The sequence below is a fragment of the Pithys albifrons genome, chromosome 1 (genome assembly GCF_047495875.1).
Source record: "Pithys albifrons albifrons isolate INPA30051 chromosome 1, PitAlb_v1, whole genome shotgun sequence".
Lineage (NCBI taxonomy): Eukaryota > Metazoa > Chordata > Aves > Passeriformes > Thamnophilidae > Pithys > Pithys albifrons.
In genome coordinates, this window is record NC_092458.1 from 126,238,657 (window position 1) to 126,258,585 (window position 19,929).

The 19,929-nt window shown below is 55.0% G+C and overlaps 2 protein-coding genes and 1 long non-coding RNA gene across 11 annotated transcripts; 2 read left to right on the forward strand and 1 right to left on the reverse strand.

Annotated features, from left to right (window-relative positions):
* Window positions 1–1,139: 1,139 nt before the first annotated feature.
* Window positions 1,140–4,760, forward strand: DNAJC28 (DnaJ heat shock protein family (Hsp40) member C28). Of its 7 annotated transcripts, XM_071573890.1 has the most exons (5): window positions 1,140–1,431; window positions 2,172–2,412; window positions 2,535–2,676; window positions 3,401–3,627; window positions 3,760–4,760. In XM_071573890.1, exons 4-5 carry the CDS (start codon window positions 3,466–3,468, stop codon window positions 4,555–4,557), a joined length of 960 nt encoding a protein of 319 aa, XP_071429991.1. In that variant the 5' UTR covers window positions 1,140–1,431; window positions 2,172–2,412; window positions 2,535–2,676; window positions 3,401–3,465; the 3' UTR covers window positions 4,558–4,760. The 7 variants fall into 7 exon arrangements, with proteins under 7 accessions (XP_071429991.1, XP_071429936.1, XP_071429973.1 ...); XM_071573835.1 differs by having other exon boundaries at window positions 1,141–1,431; window positions 3,401–4,760; XM_071573844.1 differs by lacking the exon at window positions 1,140–1,431 and adding an exon at window positions 1,468–1,555 and having other exon boundaries at window positions 3,401–4,760.
* A 3,116-nt stretch (window positions 4,761–7,876) lies between these two features.
* TMEM50B (transmembrane protein 50B) lies at window positions 7,877–19,735 on the forward strand. Of its 3 annotated transcripts, none has more exons than XM_071567570.1 (7): window positions 7,877–7,938; window positions 12,551–12,723; window positions 14,464–14,576; window positions 15,105–15,172; window positions 17,221–17,313; window positions 17,456–17,513; window positions 19,086–19,735. In XM_071567570.1, exons 2-7 carry the CDS (start codon window positions 12,625–12,627, stop codon window positions 19,129–19,131), a joined length of 477 nt encoding a protein of 158 aa, XP_071423671.1. In that variant the 5' UTR covers window positions 7,877–7,938; window positions 12,551–12,624; the 3' UTR covers window positions 19,132–19,735. The 3 variants fall into 3 exon arrangements, with proteins under 3 accessions (XP_071423671.1, XP_071423663.1, XP_071423680.1); XM_071567562.1 differs by lacking the exon at window positions 7,877–7,938 and adding an exon at window positions 8,509–8,570; XM_071567579.1 differs by lacking the exon at window positions 7,877–7,938 and adding an exon at window positions 8,603–8,625.
* Window positions 13,417–18,516, reverse strand: LOC139677535 (uncharacterized). The gene is made up of 3 exons (XR_011698882.1): window positions 18,041–18,516; window positions 14,341–14,647; window positions 13,417–14,058 (listed from the first exon to the last, which is right to left on the reverse strand). It is a non-coding gene; the product is annotated as an uncharacterized lncRNA (long non-coding RNA).
* Window positions 19,736–19,929: the final 194 nt, after the last annotated feature.

The following is a 19,929-nucleotide window of genomic DNA, read 5'->3' on the forward strand; positions in this document are numbered from 1 at the left end:
CACCCCCAGACCCACTCCTCACACCCCCAGACCCGCTGTCCACACACATTTGGGCACTCCCAGACCCCTCCCCACATTTGGGGACCCCCAGACCCCGGTGTGGGTCCCCCCCACGAGACATCCCCTGACTCCCAGGCACCCTCAGGGACTTCCAAGGGGGAAAACCCCACAGAAACACGGAAATAAAGCTCAAACTAAACCAGCCCAGTGCTCGCCTCTCGCCACAACAGTTTTGATTTTATTTAACAGGCAATGCTGTGCTTGGCCTGGCTAAAGGTAGAAACGACTTCAAGGGTGATCTTGGACTGAAAAGGACCCCAAAGCCCCCCCAGTGCCACCCCTGCCATGGGCAGGGACACCTCCCACCAGCCCAGGCTGCTCCGAGCCCTGTCCAGCCTGGCCTGGGACACTCCCAGGGATGGGGCAGCCACAGCTGCTCTGCCCACCCTGTGCCAGGGCCTGCCCACCCTCCCAGCCAGCAATTCCTGCCCAGTATCGCACCCATCCCTGCCTGGGGCACTCTCACAGTCCCTCGCAGCGGTTCCTCAGGGCCGAGGGCAGCGCGAGGCTGCGGGCCCGGCCCGGGGCAGCCGCTCCACAGGCCCGTGACAGGCGGCGGCGCCTTCCCCTGCCCGGGCGGGACCCACCGGGGGGCAAAGGCCGAGCAGGGGCCGGGGTCTGCCTGGGTGAGTGTGTGCAGAGACGGGAGTGAGGGGAGCTGCGGGCCCCGACCCTTCAGCACCGCCTGCCATGGCCCGGCCTGGCCCCTCACGGCCCTTCAGCACCGCCTGCCATGGCCCGGCCTGGCCCCTCACGGCCCTTCGGCACCGCCTGCCATGGCCCGGCACGACCCGGCCCCTCATGGCCCTTCGGCACTGCCTGCCATGGCCCGGCACGACCCGGCCCCTCATGGCCCTTCGGCACTGCCTGCCATGGCCCGGCACGACCCGGCCCCTCATGGCCTCTCACGGCCCGCCATGACCCGGCCTGGCCCGGCCCCTCATGGACCTTCAGCACCTTCCGCCATGGCCTGGCCCGGCCCCTCATGGACCTTCAGCACCTTCCGCCATGGCCTGGCCTGGCCCCTCAGCACCGCCCGCCATGCCCGGCCCAGCCCGCCCCTCTCGGGCACCCTCCGGCGGGCAGCGAGGGCTCCTCTCCCCTCATCTCTCCCCTTCTTTCTTCCCTCTCTCCGCGCCCTCCTTCCCACCCTTCCCGCCTTTCTTCCCTCCTGTCTTCTTCCTTGCCTCCCTCCTTCCCTCCCTCCTTCCCTTCCTCCATCCCTTCCTCCATCCCTCTTCCCTCCCTGTCCCTCCCTCCCCGATCGTCCCTCCCCCGTCCCCGCCCCTGTCCCTCCCTCTTTGCGGCCTGTCCTTGAGCAAAGGGTTGCACGGGCGGCCCGTGGGCTCCGTTCTGCCCCGGCCCCTCCAGGTGAGGCGGGCGGGTCGGGGGTCGCAGGTGTGGAGGGGACAGGGACGGAGGGGCCCGTGGGCCCCGTCCTGCCCCGTGGGCCCCGTCCTGCCCCGTGGGTCCCGTCCTGCCCCGGCCCCTCCAGGTGAGGCAGGTGGGTCGGGGGGGAAGCAGGACAGGGACAGGGACAGAGAAGCCCGTGGGCTTCTGTCCTGCCCCGGGGGCTCCACGTGAGGCGGGTCAGGGGTCGCAGGTGAGGAGAGGACAAGGACGGAGGGACAGAGAGGGGTCCGCGGGCTCGGCCCCGCTGCCCTCCAGACCCCTCCGGGGGAGCCCCCGGGAGCCGCTCGGGAGGGGCGAGGGCTCCAGTGCGGTTCTGTGAGCCCAGATGTGTTTAATTACAGGCTGCGGAGCTGCAAGAACCGCACTTTCTGAGCAGTAATTCAGTAAGAAGTGTAGTCGTCGATCTTTCCATTTAAGTGGTGGTGACGCAGGTTTTTGTGGCCGTATAAAAGTCAATTATTATCTCTCTCTGCCACCTAGAGGGAAGGGAATCACTAATTATATATCATAAATGAAAAAATCCCGTGTTAATGAGGTCCGTTATCACACGTTGATGACTCAACAAGTGACATGGATCAAAATTAGATGAAAACATTTAGGATTGATCCAATCTCAGGAACATTCCCTTTTTCTTCTCTGGGTTAAGGCAGATTTTTATATGCAGGACACTAAATACTGTTTCTTCCTTTGATTCGAAGGAATCGACCCACGGCTGGGCTGTGAGCCAAAGTGCCTTTGCCTTTGTTTCACCTTAATTCACCTCGACCTGACCCAGCTTTTTGTTTGGAAATTGAGTCAGCGAAGGGGGCGTTGCCCTCTCTGAGTCTTTATCACCGGTGATCCAACATTCCCTTGGGATTTATTTCCATGAATGAAGGGCAGTTAGATGTGTTTAAGTGGTGGGCGCAGTTTGTGTTGGATCTTCTGCTTTGATCTGAGGTAAAGACTGACTTGCCACCTGCTAACCAGTTTCTTCTGCTCTTTCCCCAAATGATCCAGCAGCACTGAAATAGCTGACAGAGGGAAATAGTGACCACTGTTGGATCTGTCCTGACTTCCAGGTGTGCCCCCTTACCTGGCACCTCTGAGGGAGTCTGGGCACTGCTGGGATAGAGGAGCTGGGCCAGATGAAGGTGTAACGTGGACGCTGCTGCTGTGGGACACCAGGACGTGCTGTGATGGCATCCTGTGGGAACGTACCAGGTTGGAGATGTTGGGGCATTGGGGTCCGTGGGAGTGGGGAGTTCAGGTGTTGCTGCCACCTGAGGGGAAGAGGAAGAGATTTGTTTCAGCAGTTACTCTCAGCAGAAAGGGTATTTCCACTTCATATCCCCCTGAGTTTGCTGAGAGGCAAGAAAGGCAATAATGTAATTAATAGAAACATAAAGGCAATAAAAATGCCTTTCAGGAACTCGGCAGTGCTGAGCAAACCATCCAGGAGAAAACTATACTGTGAATTAACTGTCGATTACATTGTAATACTGCTTCAATATTAATTAATTAGAAGTGCAGATTAATGGCATTAAGCTGCCAGAGGGTGGGTTGGGTGGGATATTGGGCAGGAATTGCTGGCTGGGAGGGTGGGCAGGCCCTGGCACAGGGTGGGCAGAGCAGCTGTGGCTGCCCCATCCCTGGGAGTGTCCCAGGCCAGGTTGGACAGGGCTTGGAGCAGCCTGGGCTGGTGGGAGGTGTCCCTACCCATGGCAGGGGTGGCACTGAAGGATTTTTAATGTCCCTTCCAACCCCAGTCCTTCTGTGATTCTATGGTTTCATATTAGTCTGTAAAAGAAATGAATATTGTATGCTGAATTTTGGGGGATTTCTTTAATATAAGAATTATACTGATACGTAGTTATATATTAATATATAGACATATTAAATCCTGTAAGTTCTTACCAAAAGCTTATTTAACCCACTCTTGCCCCAGCTGTGTTTCCAGCCTGTTTATCATGTAGCTGCAGCTGAAGGGCCCCCACCCCTCGTGTCTGTGCCATGCTGCCCACCATGGGGCACCGTCTGGTGGGACGGGCCGCCGGGATCCCGGGGAAGCTGAGGCCCTTCCTCTGCAGGATGCTGTCGGGTCACAACTCCAGAAACAACGTCGAGGACTCCTACAAAATCCTGGAGCTGGAGGAGGGCTGTTCCCTGGATGAGGTGAGGAACTCGTACCGAACCCTTGCCAAGAAGTACCACCCCGACAGCAGCTCCAGCGCGGCCGACCCCGCCGCCTTCATCAGGGTGGAGGAGGCCTACAGGGCGGTGCTGAGCGACGTGGCCGCCAGGCAGAGCCCCGGCGAGGACGGCGAGGAGGAGGAGGACCAGTTCAAAGCCAAGTCCCTGCAGCACAGGCACTACCTGAGCTTCGAGGGCGTGGGCATCGGCACGCCGAGCCAGCGGGAGAAGCAGTACCGGCAGTTCCGCGTGGACCGCGCCACGGAGCAGGTGCTGGAGTACCGGCAGCACCGGCTGGGCGGCAGCTACGCCGGCAACGACCTCCTGAGGGCCAGGGACGTCAGGGAGAGCAAGAAGGTGAAGATCACCCAGGCCGTGGAGCGGCTGGTGGAGGACCTCATCCAGGAGTCCATGGCCAAGGGAGACTTCGACAACCTCAGGGGCAAAGGGAAACCTCTGCAGAAGTTCTCGGACTGTCCCCACATCGACCCCATGACCCACAACCTGAACAGGATCCTCATCGACAACGGGTACCAGCCCGAGTGGATCCTGCTGCAGAAGGAGATCCGCGAGACCATCGAGCAGCTGAGGAAGGGCGTGGTGGCCTCGAGGAGGAAGCTGGGGGAGCCCATGTCGCCCTCGGAGCAGAAACAGTGGGGGCAGGTCTGCGAGCAGTTCATGGAAGACATCAGGAAACTGAACAAGAGAGTTGACAACTTCAATCTGGTGGTTCCCATCATGAGCAGGCAGATGGTGCATTTCAGCCCACAGAAGGAAATTGTTCGAGCACAAAAGACTTACAGGGCTCTGGTGGGTGAGGCCTCTCATTCAGACACTAAGGAGAGCCAGGGGGGAGATGGTAAAAGGTTTGGGTGGAAGTTCTCTCTGTTTAAGTGGTTAAATATTGCATGAAATAATTTAACACTAATTCCTCTGTCTTGTGAAGATTCTGAATGCACTTTATTAATGCAGTGTTGCACTAGAGAAATTCCTGGTACACTGAAAATGTCAAATCCACACTGTTACACCAGTTCAAATTTGGTTGTTGGATGGCCATTTGCATTACAAATAATGGATTTATTTTTAAATGTTATTAAAGGAAATGTGCCACTCTGGGCTGTGGTAGTGTTAATTCTTGTCTCTGAGCAGGGCTTGCCCAGCACCAGGGCCTTCTCTGCCCCTCACAGCTCCCCTGGGGTTGGGGTTAAACCACAGCAGCAACAAACTCCTTCTCTTGCAGGTCATTTTGCTTCTGGGTCAAACCAAGTTAATGCTTCACTTTAGCACGGAGTGTAATCACTTTCACAGCCTGTTACCTCTTCAGAGAGGGAGACTGAGGCAGAAGGAAAACACAGTAAAAGTGGAGGCAAAAGTCTTGCTGTGCCCTCTTAGCTTGACTTTTATATTTAAATAGTTACAGCTCACAAGGTGCTGGCAGGTTCAATGCATGTTTTTTAAAAGTACACTCATCTCTTCAAGGCTGAATTAAATGAAGGTTCTGAATGTCTGGACTTGGACTGCACATGTGCAGAAATCCACTTTTGCAACTTGGACACAGAAGGAGGTTTTAGAAATTTCATTATTGGTGAATGCTCTGGGTCTTTCGAGCCTTTGTGTTACAGCAAATCAGTCATGACAAGGTTTAGGGAGTTCTTGGCTGGGAGGGTGGGCAGGCCCTGGCACAGGAAGCTGTGGCTGCCCCTGAATCCCTGGGAATGTCCCAGGTTGGACAGGGCTTGGAGCAGCCTGGGCTGGTGGGAGGTGTCCCTGCCCAGGGCAGGGGTGGCACTGGGTGCCCCGTCCAACCTGGGACCCTCCCAGGGATGGGGCAGCCACAGCTGCTCTGGGAAATCCATTCCAGGGCCTGCCCACCCTCCCAGCCAGCAATTCCTTCCCAATATCCCACCTGTCCCTGTGGCCGTTTCAAGCCATCCCCTTGTCCTGTCCCTCCATCCCTTGTCCTGTCCCTCCATCCCCTTGTCCTGTCCCTCCATCCCCTTGTCCTGTCCCTCCATCCCCTTGTCCTGTCCCTCCATCCCCTTGTCCTGTCCCTCCATCCCCTTGTCCTGTCTCTCCATCCCCTTGTCCTGTCCCTCCATCCCCTTGTCCTGTCCCTCCATTCCCTTGTCCTGTCCCTCCATCCCTTGTCCTGTCCCTCCATCCCTTGTCCTGTCCCTCCATCCCTTGTCCCCAGTCCCTCTCCAGCTCTCCTGGAGCCCCTTTGGGCACTGGAAGGGGCTCTCAGGTCTCCCTGGATCCCTCCCTGCTCCAGGTGACCCCCCAGCTCTCCCAGCCTGGCTCCAACAGCTGTGTGGATGAATGTCTGCTTAATTCAATAATTTATTCTTGTTTACAATGAAAACTGTACATTGAACATTCTTTTCTGGCAGTTCTTTGCTGTAACATGCTTTAAAAGACTGCAATGAGCTTCTGGGTATGGTCCACAGGAACTGGATCTGCATTTCTGTTTAAACCAACCCAGTGTGGGGGAGTTTCAGAGCAAATGGAATTCATTGCACAAGAGCAAACAGAGAGGGGGTTGCAGCAAGTGCAGCTTTGCCAGAGGACACGTTGGCTCCCCAGGAAGTGAAGCATCAGCAGTTTGAAGAGGGCAGTTGCCACAATGGATGAATCAGCAGAGTGGGGGACTTGGGTGTTCTTATTTCTATTTTCCCCAGGTGTGTGGAAAAGTGTATTTTTCCAGAGCTGGTCTATCATTTTGTTGCTCTGAACTCACAAAATCCTAAGAGTGGTATTTAGTAAGTCCATCTAGAAAAATATTCAGTATATTCTTCTAGAACAAGTATCTAGTAAGTCTTGTTGAACAAGTATTTAGCAAATCCTTCTAGAACAAATATTTAGTATATCCTTCTAGAACAAGCATTTAGTAAATTCTTCTAGAACAACTATTAGTAAATTCTTCTAGAACAAGTATTTAGTAAATTCTTCTAGAACAACTATTAATAAATTTTTCTAGAACAAGTATTTAGTAAATTCTTCTAGAGCAAGTATTTAGTAAGTCCTGGAATGAGTAATTCCTTCTTGAACAAGTATTTAGTAATTCCTTCTAGAAGGTGCCCCAACTGCTGCCTCTGGAACCCCTGGGGGAGAGTGGCCTTCAGAAGGAATTTTTGAAGCTGCCACAGCCTGAATTTGAGTTTGATAAATGTTACTTCATCCCTGACCTCAAAAGGTGCAATCCCTGCTGGTTCCAGACCCACAGACACATCGATTATTCTCAGAACTTCCGTGTGTTGGTTTAATGAATGCAGGGCTTGTGTTTGAAGGGCTTCACTAGGTGGCATCTTAATGTGAAGAAAATGGTGATTTATATACATTATTAAGATACATTTGTTGAGGTATCAGTTTGTCTGAGGGTGAGGAAACTGTTTCTTACCCAACCATCTCATGGTTTATTATTATTTATATTTACATTCTTCAGGCTGCCCCGTCCCTGGGAGTGTCCCAGGCCAGGCTGGACAGGGCTGGGAGCACCCTGGGCTAGAAAAGGTGTCCCTGCCCATGGCAGGGGTAAAAATAGATGATCTTTCAGGTCCCTTCCAACCCAAACCATTCCATGATTAATCCCATGCTTATCAATTCCATTTGCTTTTATTAGACCAGACACGGGGTTGAGGCATAACAGCCCTTTGGGAGTGAAGTTTACCTATTCCAGCGAGGTACCTGGTGGAAAATATTAGTCTTGGCGCTTTTTGCTGCAGCCGTGGGGCAGTGGAGGGTCATCAGAGCTGTCCTGGAGGGGTCTGAGGGGAAGGGGCGGCCATGGCGGGGCTGAGGGGAAGGAGCGGCCATGGCGGGGCTGAGGGGAGCTGTGAGGAGAAGGGGCGGCCATGGCGGGGCTGAGGGGAGCTCTGAGGGGAAGGGGCGGCCATGGCGGGGCCGTGAGGGGAACTCTGAGGGGAAGGAGCGGCCATGGCGGGGCTGAGGGGAGCTCTGAGGGGAAGGAACGGCCATGGCGGGGCTGAGGGGAGCTGTGAGGGGAAGGGGCGGCCATGGCGGGGCTGAGGGGAGCTGTGAGGGGAAGGGGCGGCCATGGCGGGGCCGTGAGGGGAAGGGGCGGGGCCTGAGGAGAGGCGGTATCTCCGTGGCCCCGCCCCTTCCCTTCCCGCCCCTGGGACAGGGGGCGGGTCTTGCCGCCGCATTAACCAATCGTGACTCGCTATTCTCACCTGGCCCCCCGAGTGACGCGCAACGCTTGGTTTTGATTGGCGGGCGCGGCCGTCACTCAAGGGGCGCCGCGCCCGCAGGCGGAATTGTCGCGCCCAGGAGCGGGTACGTGGGGCCGGGAGAGGGGACCGGGAATGGGAGTGGGAATGGGACCGGGACCGGGACCGAGACCGGGAATGAGACCGGGTTTAGGGATGGGATTGGGAATGGGAGCCGGAGGGGCAGCGGGACCCTGAGGGCACCCCGGGCCGCTCCCCGCCACGTCCAGGTGTGTCAGGGACTGACCTCCCCTGCGCAGGCACCGTCTGGGCTCTGTAGGTCGAATTTCCTTAAAAAACAAACCAAAAGACTTATTTTGTCTACATGACAGTTTGTTTTGAGCGTTCCGGTCCCTGCCAGGGCTCTGGCGAGGCTCGGGTCCGGCCTGCCCCATCTGCCCGTGCCGGGAATGCCGCGCACATGGCCGGGACTGGCCCGGGACTGGCCCGGGGGGACTCCAGGGATGGGCTGGGGGGTTCCTGCCTCCCTCGAGGCTTCAAACTTCAACAGCGCCCCAACAGAACCCCCGCCCTGCTCCGGGGCTGAGCACACATTCCTGTAAAGGGAAAATCCTGGAATGGTTGGGATGGAAAGGACCTCAGGGCTCCTCCCATTCCAACCCCCTGCCATGGGCAGGACCATTCCCACCAGATCCAGCCTGGCCTGGGACACTTCCAGGGATGGGCATCATGAAGAATGTAAATATAAATGCCATTAGTTGTTAATAATTTTGCCACACAGCCGTGTTTTTGTGTGAGTTCCTTTAAAACTTCCTTCCTTCCTTCCTTCTGCCTTTCTGTAACACTTTAAAAATCCCACGGCACAGCCCAGTGGGACAGGGAGAACTGAAAGGGAAACTGCAGGGAATGGCTGAAACAAGAGGAAAAGGGACTTCGTGGGAATGTTCCCAGAAGCTCCTGAGTTGCTTTCCATCATCTGTGCCTTGGGTTCAGTCCCACTCTCACAGGTTGCTTGGGGAAGATGCATGTTTAAGAAAACTCGAGTTTTCTTCTTGGCTTCAAGTTTTTTCTCTCCCTCCATTGTATCTTTTTCCTTTGGGAACAGGAAGTTCTGTTGTTTCCTAACCTGATGATATTCCACTTTTCTTTGTGCAGACTTTTTGTGTTTCCTTGCAGCTGCTTTTAATGTTTTTAATCAGTCCATTTGGGGAGAGAAAAGCTGATTTTCAGGTGAAAACGTTGAGGTGCTGTTGTGGTTTCTGTGTGAGTGGCACTCAGGTGGGTTCAGTGGCCTCTGCCAGGGCTGGTTTTACAGCTTCAGGCCATTCAGTGCCTGCAGTTTGCTCTTGAAAATGTGTTTTTGTTCCCTGGCCACGAGTGGGGAAGGTCTCCAGGAGCAGAGGGAGAACCTGCCTGCCCTGGGCACAGGGAGGAGGCTGATTGTGGGAAGGGCATTGAAGGGGAGCCAAGGGCTTTGCCTCCTTCCTTCTGGGAAGTGTGTGGGTGGAAGTTTAAAGCAGGGAGCAAGTTTTGTACCTTTGTCCAGGCAGGAAATTCCAGCTGGAAGGATCTGCCTCCAGCAGAGGTGTCTGTGTCAGCAGCAGGATGGAGTTGGGCTAAAACCTGGCCCTGTGTCCCTGTTAATCCATGTGGGACAAACCTCAGCCTGGTCCTCGTGCAGCCTCAGCTGGTTTGCTCAGTGAAATGCAGCTTATTGGTGGCTTCCTTTGCTGCTGGGTGCTGGGAGCTCCAGACATGGATCATGGAATGGGTGGGGTTGGGAGGGACATTAAATATTATCCAGTGCCACCCCTGCCATGGGCAGGGACCCCAAAGCCCCCCCAGTGCCACCCCTGCCATGGGCAGGGACCCCAAAGCCCCCCCAGTGCCACCCCTGCCATGGCAGGGACACCTCCCACCAGCCCGGGCTGCTCCAAGCCCTGTCCAGCCTGGCCTGGGACACTCCCAGGGATGGGGCAGCCACAGCTGCTCTGCCCACCCTGTGCCAGGGCCTGCCCACCCTCCCAGCCACCAATTCCTTCCCAATATCCCATCCAGCCCTGCCCTCTGGCAGTGAGAAGCCATTCCCTTGTCCTGTCCCTCCATCCCTTGGGAATGGTCTCTCTCCATCTTTCCTGTGGCTCCTTCAGCTTCTGGAAGGCCACACTGAGGTCCCCCCAAAGCTTCTCCTCTCCAGGCTGGCCAATGCCAGCTGTGCCAGCCTTTCCTCCCAGCAGAGCAGGGCTTGGCTGAGAATCCCAAAAGGTTTGGGTGGGAGGAACCCCAAAGCCCCCCCAGTGCCACCCCTGCCATGGCAGGGACACCTCCCACCAGCCCAGGCTGCTCCAAGCCCTGTCCAGCCTGGCCTGGGACACTCCCAGGGATGGGGCAGCCATCCCTAAAGGGGCTCCAGGAGAGCTGGAAGGAGCTTTGGACAAGGGATGGAGGGACAGGACAAGGGGAATGGCTTCAAAGTGCCAGAGGGCAGGGCTGGGTGGGATATTGGGAAGGGATTCCTGGCTGGGAGGGTGGGCAGGGGCTGGGATGAAATTCCCAGAGCAGCTGTGGCTGCCCCTGAATCCCTGGGAGTGTCCCAGACCAGGTTGGACAGGGCTTGGAGCAGCCTGGGCTGGTGGGAGGTGTCCCTGCCCATGGCAGGGGGTGCAAAATGGATGATCTTTGGGGTCCCTCCAACCCACCCCAGTCCCTGATCCATGTCTGCAGTTCTGCCTCAGGTTCTGCAGTGAGGAAAATGCCTCTGGTTTGTCACTAACAATTAGAGCCCCCTCAGTAATTAAGACAGGGGGTTGTGCAGTGTGTGGTACCCCTGAAACTGCCCTGCACAGTGGGAAGGGCTTTGCCAGTTTTAGTGCAGGTCAGTTTGTGGATTGGAAGTTGGGTTCATTATATCACAATATAACCCTTGTGCTGGCAAAGCCAGGGGTGTCCCCCATAAATCCCAGAAAGGAAGGGTTGGCTTTGATGCAGTGTCAGTGTCTGGTGAGGGAGAGCAATTCTGTACAAGTAAGAAGGTCTCTTTCAAAAGTCATCCACAGATTATTTAATTATCCCAGAGGGCTGAGGTGGGAAGGGCCCTCTGGGCAGCACCTGGTGCAGCCCCTGCTCCACCAGAGGTGCCCCAGGTGACCCTGTCCAGGGGTTTTGTGAACAGATCCAGGGATGGAGAGACTCCAGGAGCACCATCTGTGCCAGGGCTTGGGCTCCTCACCCTGACAAAGAGTTTCCAGGTGTCCAGAGGAAGGGCCAGATGGTCGAGCCCAGAGAGTGCAGAGAAGTAAAATAATTTTGGAGTGACTGATTTTAGTGTTCAAAGTAACATCATAACTATGGATTTCTGTGAGTGCCTTCAGGAGGACAAACCTTTTGGTCTTACCCACACTGTGTTTGTAATGTAGCCACACTGTTTATTTATTCATTTTTATTCCACCTCTTGGTGTAGAACTCCAGTTGGTGGCATTAACCAGAAATATGTTCCCCATCAGTCTGTGCTGTAACAGAATCCTCAAGGACATTTGTTGTTGGCTGGAAATGAGTTCTGGAGGTTGGAATGAGAAGCTGGAAATGCTAAACCAAAACAGGGTGATGCTAAAGCAGTTGTGAATCAGTCAATTAACTTTGATTTCCTCTCCCCATATTTAAAGTTCTCTGTGACCTCCTCTCAGTGCAGCAACACCTTGGGATCAGTTGATGGCTGAGTTGGGCTCTTTCCCTGTGCTGGAAAGGCAATTGTTATATTATCTACTAATTTGGGGACTGGGAATATTGGTATCTAATCCAGAAATCTTGACATGACTTAAAGACTTGAAGTTTTGGGGTTGTGGGATGATTTTCTCCTGTAATTCTGTTGAAGGAGGGTTGTCTTTAAAATAAGTCTCAATGAAGCATCCACAGAGTTTATCATGGAATTATGGAGGGGTTTGGGTTGGAGGGACCTTAAAATCCTCCTGTTCCATGGGCAGGGAACCTTCCAATGGGAGTGTAAAGGTGCCTGAACTGCACAGACAGTTCTCAGTTGGGCCTTTTAGGGGCTTTCAGGGGCTTCAACCCCTCTCATTAAATAAATCACTTTGCCTGCATCTCATTTTATGGGGCTTTGTTTTATGGTATTTTATTTCTCTGGCCCCTTTGTCATGAGTTACAGTTACTGGGTAGTTGTGGAGAGAAAGGAGGAGGAACAGAAGGAAAGAGGCTCAACTCTGTTTACATGAACAACATTTAAACTGTCCTTGTGCAAGAATATTCAAGTTTCAGGAGGGACTTTATTCAGAATTATTTTTTCACACAGTTACAGACAATCTTAAAACCTACACACACCATGCAGACTATCCAACATCACACACCTACAGCTGATTAAATAATACAATTTCCCCAAATTGCTGGATCTAAACAGCCTTAATGCAACTTATTTTAACTTTATAAAAGAGCTCTTTTGATGTCACTCCGGGGAGTTTCTGCAGCTTCATTTCCAGCTCCTGTGTGGGCCCAAGGTCTCCAAAGAGATTCCATCCTTATCTCAGAAGCTCCACCTGCAAATTCATCCTTGGTTCAGTGCTTGAAAAGGACCATCTTCCCTAACCCAGAGGAAGGGGAGGTTCTCCATGAAACCCTCAATTCTGTACAAAGAGCCCAACATTGTGAAACATGAGAATTGTCCAACGTGTCCAGATGTTCCTAATCTGTGTTTGGCTGCTTTCCAGGTCCCTGGGACAGAGCTGTTGATGGAAAGATCCCCGTGGAGGTGCCAGGGGAGCAGGGCAGAGTGAGCTGGGCCATGGCTGGGTTCCTGGACAACTTCCGCTGGCCCGAGTGCGAGTGCGTGGACTGGAGCGAGCGCCGCAACGCCGTGGCCTCCATCGTGGCAGGGGTGCTGGTGAGCATGGCACCACCCCAGCTGGCACCAGGGCCTGGCAGTGGCCCCCCACTGCCCCTGCAGGGCGTCCAGAGCGGGGTGGGAGGGCGAGGAAGGGCCCTGAGGGGAAGTGTGTGAGGACACTGAGGGCACTTGGGGTGTTCGGCTGAAGGGAGACCTCAGTGCAGGTACAGCTTCTTCAGGAGGGGCAGGCACTGAGCTGTGCCCTGTGGGGACCTGTGGGCACCCAGGGCATGGCTGGAGCTGTGCCAGGGCAGGGACAGGGCACAGGGAATGGCTGAAGCTGTGCCAGGGCAGGGACAGGGCGCAGGGAAGGGCTGGAGCTGTGCCAGGGCAGGGACAGCACCCAGGGAATGGCTGGAGCTGTGCCAGGGCAGGGACAGCACCCAGGGGATAGCTGGAGCTGTGCCAGGGCAGGGACAGCTCCCAGGGAATGGCTGGAGCTGTGGCAGGGCAGGGAGAGGGCACAGGGAATGGCTGGAGCTGTGCCAGGGCAGGGACAAGGCACAGGGAATGGCTGAAGCTGGGACAGGGCAGGGACAGGGCACAGGGAATGGCTGGAGCTGTGCCAGGGCAGGGACAAGACACAGGGAAGGGCTGGAGCTGTGCCAGGGCAGGGACAAGGCACAGGGAAGGGCTGGAGCTGTGCCAGGGCAGGGACAGCACCCAGGGAATGGCTGGAGCTGTGCCAGGACAGGGACAGGACACAGGGAAGGGCTGGAGCTGTGCCAGGGCAGGGACAGGGCACAGGGAACGGCTGGAGCTGTGCCAGGGCAGGAACAGCACCCAGGGCACGGCTGGAGCTGTGGCAGGGCAGGGGCAGGTGGGATCTCAGCCAAAGGCTCTTCCCCCAGAGGGTGGTGGGCACTGCCTAGGCTCCCCAGGGCAGTGGGCACAGCCTTGAGGCTGCCAGAGCTGCAGGAGCCTTTGGATGATCCTCTCAACACAGGGTGTGACCCTTGGGGATGGTCCTGTGCAGGGCTGAGGGTTGGACTCCATGATCCTTGTGGGTTCCTCCCAGCTCAGCATCTCCTGTGACTCTGCAGTGCCATTCTGGGATTCTTCAAGGTCTCAGTCTGTGTTTCTTCCAAGTCTCATTCTGGGATTCTTCAAGGTTTAATTCTGGGATCCTTCCAAGTCTCATTCTGGGATTCTTCAAGGTCTCCTCCTGGGATTCTCAGCAGTGTTTTCACATGTCCCCTGATGTTGCTGCTGCTGAACCATTGCTGCTCTTTTTTCATTTAAAAAAAAGACTCATGGATCTCCTGCATGGTTAGGTCTGTTAGGACCCCTCTGTTCTGCATCATCTGTGCCTCAGCTGTGCTTAGAGGATTCCTGCACAGGGAATTCCATGGAATCACAGGAGGTCTGGGTTGGGCAGGGACCCCAAAGCTCACCCAGTGCCACCCCTGCCATGGGCAGGGACACCTCCCACCAGCCCAGGCTGCTCCAAGCCCTGTCCAACCTGGCCTGGGACACTCCCAGGGATCCAGGGACAGCCACAGCCTCCCTGGACATAAATTAATCCATCCCCTGTCCCTTCATTTGAACAGAAATGTGGCCCATTCCCCAACGCTCCTGCAGAAATGGGAGCACTGAGGTTTGTGCAGAACTTACCCATCAAACATGTTTAGACTTAGCACCTTTCCAGAGGGTTTGTGCTTGTTGGGAGCAGTTCCCCCAGTGCTGTCCCTGGTTCTGTCCCCCCCCAGATCCCTGACAGGCTGTGTTTGTTCCCAGTTCTTCACAGGCTGGTGGATCATGATCGACGCCGCCGTGGTGTATCCCAAGCCGGAGCAGCTCAACCACGCCTTCCACACCTGTGGGGTCTTCTCCACACTGGCCTTCTTCATGTGAGTGGGCACAGAGGGCTCTGCTCAGCTCCACACGAGCTGCTCAGCCCAGGTTTTACAAGGCAGTGTGTCTGGGAGGGAGAAATCACAGCATCATGGAATGGGCTGGGTTGGGAGGGACCCCAAAGCCCACCCAGTGCCACCCCTGCCATGGCAGGGACACCTCCCACCAGCCCAGGCTGCTCCAAGCCCTGCCTGGGACACTCCCAGGGATGGGGAGTCCAACACTTAATTTAATACCTCAGTATTGATGTATCTCCCCCTATTTTCAAACCATTTTTACAGCTGTTCCTTGCCCAAAACTTCCTCAAGTGAGAGAGGTGACAATCTGGCTCTTGTCTTGGTGATGTGAGTCTGGAGACTTGAAGAAGTAACAACTTTTATTGAATCATCCAATATTGGCAAAAAAAAAAGGAGGAATTTGGACTTGTGGCTGTACAGAATGCCAAAGAATTTTCTCCAGAATTTATAATTTATGACTTTAAATTGATTTTCTGCTGATCTGAAGTGTCTCTGTGTTTTTCCCAGGATAAATGCTGTCTCAAATGCCCAGGTGAGAGGAGACAGCTACAGTGATGGATGCTTAGGAAGAACAGGTACCTGACCTCTAAAAATCACCCTGACTTGAAGGACTGATTGTTTTTGTGTTGGGCTTTTTCCCCAAGTGGTGGTGAAACAAATAACCCAAAGACCAGGAGAGGGAGAGAACTCTGTGAATGAATTTCCTTCCAGAATCAGCCCTGGGGGTGGGGAGAGGTGCTGGCTTTGTTAGAAAGGTGATCTTGGAAAAATTCAGCTACTGGACATCTTGGTGTGGTAGTTTTGGCTTCCTAAACTTTCCCCTGCAAATCCTGGATGGGTGGGGGGGTGTCCCTGCCTTGGAGCAGACATTCCTTGGGAATGGATCCCAGATATCCCCCTGCCTGTGCTGCCCAAGGACCTGCTGTCCTCTCTGCTTCCTTTCCCAATTCCTGCCCTGTTTCCCTGGTGCATCCCAGCAGCTTTTCCCATGGGATTTGTGAATGCCTCAGTGGAAATCTGGTGGCATTTACTGAGACTTGAACTGGCCTGTGGTGCTTTTTTATGTCATTATGAACCAGCTCAAGGGAAAAAGAGACTATTTTTCCTTTCCCAGGAGTGAGCAGGTGGATTGTTTGGTCCTTGAGCCAGAGTTTGACCCTTCCCTTTGTGCCTTCAGCAAGGGCACAGATCCCCCATCCCAGGGCAGGAAGGGCACAGATCCCCCATCCCAGGGCAGCAGGGGCACAGATCCCCTATCCCAGGGCAGCAGGGGCACAGATCCCCTATCCCAGGGCAGCAGGGGCACAGATCCCCCATCCCAGGGCAGCAGGGGCACAGATCCCCTATCCCAGGGCAGCAGGGGCACAGATCCCCTATCCCAGGGCAGCAGGGGCACAGATCCCCCATCCCAGGGCAGCAGGGGCACAGATCCCCCCCATTCCAGGGCAGCAAGGGCACAGATCCCCCCATTCCAGGGCAGCAAGGGCACAGATCCCCCATCCCAGGGCAGCAAGGGCACAGATCCCCCATCCCAGGGCAGCAGGGGCACAGATCCCCCATCCCAGAGCAGCAGGGGCACAGATCCCCCCCATCCCAGGGCAGCAAGGGCACAGATCCCCCATCCCAGAGCAGCAGGGGCACAGATCCCCCATCCCAGGGCAGCAGGGGCACAGATCCCCCATCCCAGGGCAGCAAGGGCACAGATCCCCCATCCCAGGGCAGGAAGGGCACAGATCCCCCCCATCCCAGGGCAGCAGGGGCACAGATCCCCCATCCCAGAGCAGCAGGGGCACAGATCCCCCATCCCAGGGCAGCAGGGGCACAGATCCCCCATCCCAGAGCAGCAGGGGCACAGATCCCCCCATTCCAGGGCAGGAAGGGCACAGATCCCCCATCCCAGGGCAGGAAGGGCACAGATCCCCCATCCCAGGGCAGGAAGGGCACAGATTCCCCATCCCAGGGCAGCAGGGGCACAGATCCCCCATCCCAGGGCAGCAGGGGCACAGATCCCCCATCCCAGAGCAGCAGGGGCACAGATCCCCCATCCCAGAGCAGGAAGGGCACAGATCCCCCATCCCAGGGCAGGAAGGGCACAGATCCCCCATCCCAGGGCAGGAAGGGCACAGATCCCCCATCCCAGGGCAGGAAGGGCACAGATCCCCCATCCCAGGGCAGGAAGGGCACAGATCCCCCATCCCAGGGCAGGAAGGGCACAGATCCCCCATCCCAGGGCAGGAAGGGCACAGATCCCCCATCCCAGGGCAGGAAGGGCACAGATCCCCCATCCCAGGGCAGGAAGGGCACAGATCCCCCATCCCAGGGCAGCAGGGGCACAGATCCCCCCCATCCCAGGGCAGGAAGGGCACAGATCCCCCATCCCAGACAGCAAGGGCACAGATCCCCCATCCCAGGGCAGCAGGGGCACAGATCCCCCATCCCAGGGCAGCAGGGGCACAGATCCCCCATCCCAGGGCAGCAGGGGCACAGATCCCCCATCCCAGGGCAGCAGGGGCACAGATCCCCCATCCCAGGGCAGGAAGGGCACAGATCCCCCATCCCAGGATGGATTCCTGTCCCCATGGATCACAGCCCCAAGTTCTCAGAGCTCTTCCCTCCCCTGCAGGTGCTCGGATCTGGCTCTTCATTGGCTTCATGCTGATGTTTGGCTCCCTGATTGCTTCCATGTGGATCCTCTTTGGAGCTTATGTTACACAGAGTAAGTTGGGTTCCTTTGCCCCCTGGGAAAGTGCTTTTCCAGTGCCCAGGGATGGGAGTGTGGTGTGTGGCACCCCTGGGGCTTTGGTGGGACCCTGAGCTGTGCCAGGGACTGATGTCTGTCCCCTGTCCTTCCCTTGCAGACACCAATGTGTACCCTGGATTAGCAGTGTTTTTCCAAAATGCATTAATATTTTTCAGGTAAGTTCCCTGGCCAAACTTCCTTCCTTCCAGAGGGACTTCCCTGCTCCCACACATTGATATTACTGAAAAATGAGTTGTTTTTTCTACTCCCTTTGCTCCAGAGCTTAGAAAGAAGGTTTGATTTGCCCCTTCCCAGCCTACAAAAGGCTCTTCCTTCCCCTCACACTCCTGTCAGTGCAGCTCTCCCTGGATTTACAGCTCTGGAATGTGGATCCAGACAGTTTCCTGCCAGTGTCTTTGGATAATGCCATCATGCCCTACCCCTGTGCCAACTACCAGGGCATCCATCCCAGCAGAACCAGGGGGAGATTCAGCTGCCCCTTTCCAGACTCTTTCACCCCAATGGCTCCATTATCTGATAACTGATATCACCTCTATTTCCTTCCTTTGGCTGTGCTTCCAGTTCCAAAGAGAGAGAATTCCATTTGCTGGGAGCATGAGGGTGTGTTTTGTAAGAGCACACTGGATTTATTTCAGATAACACTGTTGAGTCTCTCCCAGAACACTCAGAAACTGTTGGGTACCTGTGACAACTCTTCAGATGTCAAGTGCATTCTGCAATCCAGGGATTCTGTTCATAAAAGACACATTAAATAGTGTCAGTTCCAAGATCAGACACTGAAAAATTTCCCATCACCTCCTGTTCTAAATTCCTGTGCTGAGCCTTTTCCTCCCAGTCCCACATCAACTGCCTTGCATGGATGAGCTCAGTGGGCTCTGGAGCAATGCCCTGGCTGGGAAATTGGGGATGTTCCTGCAGGAAACAGCACTTCCTAAATCTTCTGGGATTGAGAAGGGAAGCTGCTGGAGGCAGAGTCTGAGAATGGTTCCACTGAAAGACTAATTTAGAGTCACAGAAGGTTTGGGTTGGAGGGACCCCAAAGCCACCCAGTGCCACCCCTGCCATGGGCAGGGACCCCAAACCCACCCAGTGCCACCCCTGCCATGGGCAGGGACCCCAAACCCACCCAGTGCCACCCCTGCCATGGGCAGGGACCCCAAACCCACCCAGTGCCACCCCTGCCATGGGCAGGGACCCCAAACCCACCCAGTGCCACCCCTGCCATGGGCAGGGACCCTAAAGCCACCCAGTGCCACCCCTGCCATGGCAGGGACACCTCCCACCAGCCCAGGCTGCTCCAAGCCCTGTCCAGCCTGGCCTGGGACACTCCCAGGGATGGGACTTTTCTAATTTGGATCTGCCTTCCCCACCACAGGATCAGTTTTCTTTCTGATTTGCACATAAAAATGGAATTGCTGACACTTGATCCCAGCATGACCCATCCCATTTTGCTGGTCCCAGGTCCCAGGGTGAGACTTGCTGCTCTGGAACTCTGTGGATCACTTCCAGAATTCCATAACCACCAGTTTTTTCCTTCAGAAGGGCTGTGAAACTGGTTAGTTTTTGTTTGACCTTCAGCTTCAGCCAGGCAAGGAAATAAATACAAGTACCAGCCCCTCATTCTGACTCCAATACAAGTTCAGGGCTGTTGATTTACAGGGTGAGCTTTAAGGATATTGTTGCAATTACCTTGTGTGTGGTCTGACTGTAATTCCTTTTATTTTCAGCACTCTGATCTACAAGTTTGGAAGGACAGAAGAGCTGTGGGGCTGAGCCCCCCTGGGCTGTTCCAGAGCCCCACCTGCTTCTCTGTGTGTAGATAATTTACAGTTCCTTGTTCTTGGTTTGCTTCCCAAACTCTGGACTGAGACACCTCCAGGCTCTGTAAGAAGCTCCTCTTTTCCCAGGACTCACTTGTGAATATGTACATAGGACTGGATCTGTTCCAGAGGGAATGGCAGATTCCTGGGGGAACCCTCAGGCCTCTCCCTTCCACTCCAAGGCTTCCCATCCTTTCAGCTTCCCAAGCTCCTCCTGTGGCTGAGGCTCCAGTGAACTATCCCTGAGCAAACAGGACCAAGCCCATCCCTGGAGCAGGGGCTGTGCTGGGATAAGAGCTGATTTTAAGGATTTTATATTATTGTTCAGGTAAATATAAAGTAGCTTCTTCTTTGCTTTTTTTTTTTTTGTAAAAGGTTCTGGGTTTTTCAGCAAGTCCCTGCCCTCAGCAGGTTCTGCATGGCCAATAAAGCACTCCTGGCACTGAGGGCATTGCTGGCACCACAGTCCTGGGAATTAACTCCATGCTGCTCAGTGTAAGAGATACCAGCTGGTATTTAATGTATTTCCTGGTGTTAGAATAAAAAACTCCACCCAACTGGTGCCACTCATACTTCAGGGATATCAACAGCAAATGAGGGTCAGACCAGCATCTTTCAAACCACACAGGTGTCACTTTTTGCTCATGAATTAACAGTTTTCCTGCACTTCTTCCCTTCTGTACTTAAGGGTGAGTGTTTCCAGTGGGGATATGGATTTATTTATTGCTCACAGTCCTACCTTGAAATAACT